At 37.4% G+C, this 7,880-nt stretch overlaps 1 protein-coding gene across 1 annotated transcript; it reads left to right on the forward strand.

The window, feature by feature from the left end:
* The first annotated feature begins 4,557 nt into the window (after positions 1-4,557).
* LOC145578185 (protein FAR1-RELATED SEQUENCE 5-like) lies at positions 4,558-7,002 on the forward strand. Its single transcript, XM_081635550.1, has 5 exons — positions 4,558-4,657; positions 5,184-5,399; positions 5,481-5,656; positions 5,776-6,290; positions 6,660-7,002. The coding sequence occupies exons 1-5, from the start codon at positions 4,558-4,560 to the stop codon at positions 7,000-7,002; spliced, it is 1,350 nt and encodes a 449-aa protein (XP_081491676.1).
* The last annotated feature ends 878 nt before the right edge of the window (positions 7,003-7,880 follow it).

Raw genomic sequence — 7,880 nt, forward strand, 5'->3', positions numbered from 1 at the left:
AAACGTTTTGTAAAATGGCATTGCTAAATGACAACAAATAAAAATTCTGTTTTCATCTAGCAACAATAATGAGACGACTAATTTCTAATAGCAACAATTCAAAAATTTGTTGCCTCAATTTGTTTCTAAATCGCTACAAATAAAAAATTAGTTGTCATAATTTGTTGATATATGGAAACAAGAAAAAATATGATGACATCTAGCAACAACTAGTAAGACAACTTATTTTCAATAGCAAAAAAACAAAGATATGTTGCCATTAATTGTTTGAAAACAGAAGCGTATTTGATTGCTATTAATTAGGCAATGAAAAAAACTATTTTAGTTGCTATTTAGCAACAATTTTGAAATTTGTTTTCAAAATTTGTTGCTAAAATGCTCTCATTTTTGTAGTGCACACGTCCTATGGGCCATCAGAACAACAGCAAAAGGGGCAACTACCCCATTCCTCATGGTGTATGGTGTAGAGGTCGTCTTGCCCATCGAACACTATGAGCCGATTCTTCGAATCATGTTGTATGATGAAGAGGCAAATTGTGAGGCCATGCGGCTAGCATTAGACTCACTTCCAAAGCGTAGGGGCAATGTCGCTTTGCGCCATGAGATCTACCGTCTGAGAATGACTAGAGCCTACAACAAGAGAGTGCACAAGCGGTCCCTTAAGGTTAGGGACTTTGTGCTACAGAAAATGGAGGCAGTCAGTAGAGCAAATGAACAAGGGAAGCTAACCCCAAATTGGGAAGGCCTCTACCGAATCTATGAAGATGTAAGAGGCGGTACCTACCGTCTGGAGACACCAGACGGCAGGAAGCTACCCAGAACTTGGAATGTAGATAACTTGAAAAAGTACTACTTCTGAAATTTTGTAAATTTTTTATTCAAACTCATTAATGAAAAATCTGCCTTCTTTCCCAGACTGTCTATTTATTTTCACATTCACGAGCACCGCTTGCACAATGTGCAGACGGATCAAGCTCAAAATTTTACATCATAGGGTACCGTCTATTGTGCAGACGGCTGAAACCCAACCATTCTACCATGATCGTGAGAATTTCCTGCACAATATGCAGGTGGCCCAACTCACTTAGCATTTTGTAATATGCATCGATAAGGACCACCTGCACCATAAGCAGTAGGCCCGAATACTTATAAGCACCACCTGCACAGTAAGGAGACAGCCTAAATCTACTTACCATTTATATGCTAAGTGCCAAAGACTTAGCGGCTAACTACTTTTCTAAAAGAGGCCGAAGGCCGGATATGTTTTATAAATAAAGTCGTCTGCTCCAACATGAGTACGACCGTCTGCTCCAATATGAGTCAGACAACCGGCGACGTCCATTGGGGCGAATTTGTCGAAAAGAGCATCTCCCATTTGTGTGGTACATTGCTCTATCAATCGAAAACAAACGGCCCTACCGACTGTCAGGATTAAGATGACGCTTGCAGCCGCTTGACTCAATCTAATTTGAAATCTAAAAAGCAAAGTTTTTCAACTGTTCTAATACAGACATAAAACGGCTACTGTTTCATTTTAAAGGCTACGCTATTTAAGTAGCACCGCCTGTTATTGCTCTGGGGCAATACAGACGGACAGACTATACTTATAATAATAAGTCAAGTTCAAGGACTTAGCGGCTTAATAGTGTCTAAACGACTAATTGAGGCCTTTGGCCGGATACTCTCAAGTGCCTATTCGTCTGCTCAAAATGGTCATCTGTCGCTTGGTTTGGGGCAATCACCATAGTGATTGATTGACTTAGAAACCAATCATACTCTTTAAACTATCAATAATTTCTAAGTTAATCAACCCATTTTTGAAACCAATCGACATCCGGACAGGGGCAAGGACATCCGGTAAAACAAACAATCGCATAGCATATATGCAGTTAAAATCTATGCATATCAAATAAAATTGAAAAAATTAAAAGCTTGACGCCAATATAATCAAAACCGGTCAGAATGGCCGGATGCCTCATTCAAATTAAAAACAGCCGTCCATGTGGACGATTGGAGAAGTTAACCGGTAGAATCGGAAGAAATTGTTGATTTACCCGACCCCCTGGTCGGTAAAGATACATAGTTACTCGACACGCATGCCGGAAATGAAAATACCTGGCCATCGGGCCGCAGAAAGATACCTAAAAAGCTTAAAAGGATCAGGGGAGGTCTTCAACATTAACAGCCACATCATCCTTGTTATTCCCTTGCGGCTTCTCATCGTCGTTCCCATCGTCTTCCTGATCCTCATCATTCCTCATCATCCCCCGAGGACGACTCGTCTGAGCAGTCAGATTCCTCGATGCCTCTGTCTGCCTCCTCTTCCGCCTCCTTCATGAGCCGGTTGTTAAACTCATCATTGGCTACATCAAACTTGGCTTTCCAAATTTGGTAGTTAGAGCCCGGCTGCAATGATTCCCAAGCCATCTGCATGATGGATTCATAGTCATCAATCATTTGTTTGACTAGGGCCTTTTTCTCTTCCTCAACCAAGGACTTGTATTTAGACTTGAGTTGGGTCTCTTGGTTCTGCAGCCGGCCCTTGAGCTTATCAACCTGCCCCTGCAGGTGGTCAGCCTTCTTGTCCGCCTCCTCGAGGGGCTCCAGCTTAGCCTTGAGGGCCTTGACCTCATTTTGGAGCTCAGTTATCCGCCCCCTCGCTACATCCAAGTCCTTCTTAACCTGCAGATTTACAGTCGCTTGGGAATACATCATATCAAGTGTCAGTAGTTCATTTTGGGCAATATCAAATTGAGTAGTGTCTAAGGAGGAGGCGACCCGAGCTTTAGCAGCCGTTACCTCTTTGGACTTGTGGTTGAGTGGCTTTTTGAGGCCATTCATGTGCAGCATAGCCTGCATTCGACCAACAAAGAAGCTATACTCATTATTCAGGATAAAAATCACAAGCATCCTACCTAACAAAGAAGCCCCATAATGGCGTCGAGGTTGAGGGAGCCGACTCCTTTGACAGACGCCTTGTCTTTAGGCTCAAGCGCCCTCAGCATCTGTTTGGCCAGCTGTAGGACAGTCAGCCTCTACGGAACCTCTGCCAAATCAAACAAACATGAATTAAGAAACTTTTCGAATGATCCAGGGCCGTTTTTGGCGACCGTTATTCCAACCACACTGAAAAATGGTTCAAGTGATGATACCTTCCGCCTCCTCCTCCCGAGCGGCTTTGCTTCTGCCTGCTGTTAAGCCGACAGCAACATTGAGTGGCTTGCCACTCTTTGATACCCTGGTGGCATCCAACTTCAGGGTCATCCTGTTGGGGGTGGATCCGTCATGAGCTTTCCCAGGCTTATGGGCGATGTGCTTCCTAGGCTTCCCACAAGTGGTAACAAACCTGACTGCTTTTGAAGCTTCGGGTCCGGCTGTTTGGAGGGAGAAGGTTTGGAAGAACCACCCTTCATAGAATAAAGAATTTAGTATACCTGTAATCTCAAGGAATCTCAATCCAAGTATAGTGGAAAAGTATCTCACATTAGGAGTTCTGCCTGTCGGCTGCTACTCATTAGTAAGTTTTCCTAAGATGGGCGAATGGTAATAGGCTGCAGAATGTGAAGCCGGCTTCTTGGTGGCCGAGAGCTTCTCCATTGCTTTGTCTGCACAAAAAATAGAGTTAGAAACTAAAGAAAGAATCAAGATCAGCAAAGTAAAATAAAGCCAAGTGGCCTACTACCTCTCGGCCTCTCGGTACTAAGACCGTAAGCGGCCAAATATGTCCCATCAGATAGCCACTCATGACGGGGAATACAGCTTTGCGGGGTGACCTCCTTCTCCCCTGTCTCTTCATTGGTCCGAACGGCCACCGTAAAAAGGCTTCGATCCAGTAATTTGCTCTTGCGTCTGCCTTGGGACAGGCGGCAAGGCTTTCTTCCCAGCGAGAAGAGGAGGATCTCGGTTCCACCGGTTGTACCTTTTGTTGTGCAGGTGTTCGGAGGAGGAGATTATGTAGAATTTCGTCCTCTAGTCCTTCTGTATACACCTAAAAATGTCTCCCCAAAACCAAACCGGATGATGAACAACCTTTCGCCGCCATTATTGGTCGGGTTGAATATTTAATATTTGGAGTGCTTAATCCATATTTCCATTCAATACATTTCATAAACCAATCCAATTCCTAGCTCACTTCCCTAAACCATAACTTATTTTTCACTTTTCGTGTCCACGTCACAAAACCGAGAGAAACTGATTTTTTGGCCCTATAGTTTTGATCCAATTATTATTTGGTTGGATAGGCCTTGAAATTAAAAATTTTACCCTACACTACAGTGTAGGTAGTGTTACCTACACCCCATCTAACGCAGCGTTTTGCGTGCTACCCACACCCCCCAGTAAGCTTCTTCATTCTTCGATTGTTTCCTTTTTTTTTCCTTAATTCTTTGTTTCTTTCTTTTCAAGCAACGTATATATATTAATTTAAACCCTATATTTTCTCTCTCATCAATTGATGAACCTCCATTTTTGTAATTGATCAACCTCAATTCTCACCATTTTTGAATCGATTTTTTTCTGGTTAATTCATTTGAATTTGATGATCGTTATTGTTCATCAATGGCAAATTCTTCATCTGGAGATTGCGATGATGTTGATCGTGATTGCGAGCGGTTGTTTCCTTCTGGAGTTCGTTTGGTTGAATCATTTGCTCAACAATGTGAGTAATTAGCATCATAATTTTGTAATTTTTGATAATTTTGTAAATTTGTAATTGTATAATGCTCTGTTTATTTGAATAATTTGTTCATTTGGTTGAATTGTTTGCTCAATAATGTTAGTAATTAGCATTATAATTTTGTAATTTTTCATAATTTTGTAAGTTTGTAATGTTATAATGCTTTGTTTATTTGAACTTAATTTATATATTATGATTCATTTTTGTTGTTTTAACTTTCAAATGTGATTATATTATGCTGAAATTTTGTAAGTTTGATTATATTATATTTTGTAAGTTTGTATTGTGATACTCTGTTATGAACATTTCGGTGGTTTAATTTCTTTGCTCTGTGTTTTAGAATTGTGTGTTTTTGTTATGAACATTTCGTTGGTTTTATTTCGTTGGTTTAATTAATTTTAAAATTGATCATGTGTTGTTTTATTTTTGAACATTTTATTTATTCATTATTGTTCATTCCTGAAACACTTTATGTTCATTTATAATTGTATATTTAAACTTTGTGCAGTGGAAAAAAAGTATAATATTGTTTATGAAGAAGCATCAAAGTCTGAATTAAAGGATAAACAATTTAAATCTGAAGATGAAGCTTTTGATGCGTATAACGAATATGCTTTTAGGAAAGGTTTTGGAATTCGAATTGGGAAGAGTAAAAGAAGAAGAGATGATTCATTTTTGATGAAAAGATTTGTTTGTTGTAATGAAGGATTCAAAGATGATAAGTGTAAGAATAAAAGGGTTTATGAGAAGCTGGATTTTCGAACTGGTTGTTTAGCTTTTGTGTAGTTTCATATTGATCATTTAGGTGTTCATACATGTAAAAGACATGAAATGGTTCATAATCATGATATGATTCCTCCTGAAAAAAGGCATTTGATAAGGTCTCAAAGGGTTGTCAATAAAGATTCACTTCTTTTCATTTCTACAATGAAATTGAGCGGAGTCAAAGTTACTGATTCTTTGAGGGTTCTAAAGAAGGAGGTTGGTGATCTCCTAATCTTTCTTTTACTGCTCCTGATGTGTTCAATGCATTATCATCTGAAAAAGCTGACAAAATTGAAGGATGTGATAGTAACCAATTGATTAAATATTTTGCGAAGAGACATGTGGATGAGGCAGATTTTTACTATGATTTTGAGCAAGATGATAGTGGTGGTTTAGTTAGCTTTTTTTGGCGTGATGGTAGGATAATGAGAGATTACCATTACTTTGGAGATTTGTTGGTTTTTGATACAACCTATAGAACTAATAAATATGGAATGATATGTGCTCCATTTGTTGGGATGAACCATCATGGTAATAATGTCATGTTTGTTATCGGTTTTATTCTTAATGAACGCACCGAGTCTTTTGATTGGTTGTTTGATACATTTCTACAATCAATGGGAAGGAAAAGTCCTATTACAATTATGACAAATCAAGCACAAGCGATTGCAGCTGGTATAAGGAATATTTTGCCTTCAACCGTCCATCATCGTTTATGTGTATGGTATCTTGAACAAAATTCGAAGAAACACATTGGATCATTGAGAGCTTTGGAAGGCTTTACAGATTTGTTAAGATATCTTTTGAAGTATTGTGAAACTCCTCCTGAATTTGAACATTTCTGGAAAAGGTATATTATTATTTTAATATTTATTTTTGATTTTTATTATGTGATATATTTGATTATTATGTCATATGTATATGAACATTTAGTGTTTTACATATGTTCATACATTTTATGTTTTTTGTATGTTATCATAATATTTATTAGTGTCCATGTTGTTTATGAACATTATTCTTTATACAAATGTACATATATTAATTTATATTTTGTTCAAATTTCAATTAATATATGATCATTTTTGTTATACATGATGTTGGATAAATACAAGTGTGAAAATGTTGATTGGTTATGTGATTTGTATAAAATAAAAGAAATGTGGTGTCCTGCTTACTCAAAGAAGTATTGGTCTGGTGGTGTTTTGTCCTCTCAACGTAGTGAAACTACTAATAAGTCAGTTTCACAACGTCTTAATAAGACCCAAGGTTTATGTGATTTTTATCATGTTTTTCTTGATGTCATTTCTGAGTGGAGAAGTAAGGAAGGTGGCAAAGATTATAATACTTTGAGGGGTAATAAGAACCTAGCATTTGCTAATATTGGTATATTAGTTCATGCAAGATCATTGTACACTATTCAAGCTTATGTTCTTTTTGAAGAAGAGTTCATTAAGGGGACAGCTTATGATCATGTTGATAATGGTTTGTGTTTTCCAAAATATTCATATCTTCTTTGGAAACATGGGAAGGATATAATTAAGCATGAAGTTGTTTTCAATTAAGAAACACATGTCGTTTGTTGCACATGCATGTACTTTAGTGAGACTAGTTTACTTTGTTCTCATTCTCTTCGAGTTATCATTTGCATTGTGTGCGTAATATTCCACAAGAGTATATAATGAAACAATGGACAAAGGCTTCCATGTGTAGTCATGGTATTGAAGAACCTACTTTGAGCACAAATATTGTGGCTACTAGTGTTTGGAGGTCACAAACACTTCGAAAGTTTGTTAAGTTGATAACAAGTTGTCAGAATTCTTTGAATGCAAGGGCAGAGGTTGAGTGTTATTTCAATCTTTTAAAAGAAAAGGTTGAGAGCATATCAGGTGCAATTGATTTTAGTGAACCTGTTGAAGAGGTTGAAATTGTTGATCTTGAGATCAAGAATCCTCGAAAAGCTAGGCCTAAAGGTGAGAGGAATGTAGGGCCTAAGAGTACCTTGGAGAAACAGTGCAATAAGGCAAAGGGTAATTGGAAGAGGAAAAAGTCAATGTACACTCCTTACAAAAGGGGTATAGGGCAAGCAGTTGTACAGGTATATGATACATTTAATATTTCAGTATTGAACATTTGCATTTTCTGAAATGAACATATATATATATATATATTTTTTTTATAGGAACTTGATGAGAATGGGTGTGTTGTTACCTATGCTAATTCTATCAGTGATCCCACTGAATTGATTGTTTTGAGAAATAAATAGTCTCAGGTAAATTTAAATGTTAAAAAAAAGTTTATTTATATTTTATATATTAATGATTTTTAATTGTTTAAAAATATAGGTTGGATTGAATTCAGTTGTTTTAGAAGAAATTCCTTCTAGTTCTAAGGAATCCGATCAGAGTTTTTCTAATGATTTTGATCAGGTATGTTTGTTTGC

Source organism: Chenopodium album, chromosome 14, assembly GCF_948465745.1.
Source record: "Chenopodium album chromosome 14, dcCheAlbu1.1, whole genome shotgun sequence".
NCBI lineage: Eukaryota > Viridiplantae > Streptophyta > Magnoliopsida > Caryophyllales > Amaranthaceae > Chenopodium > Chenopodium album.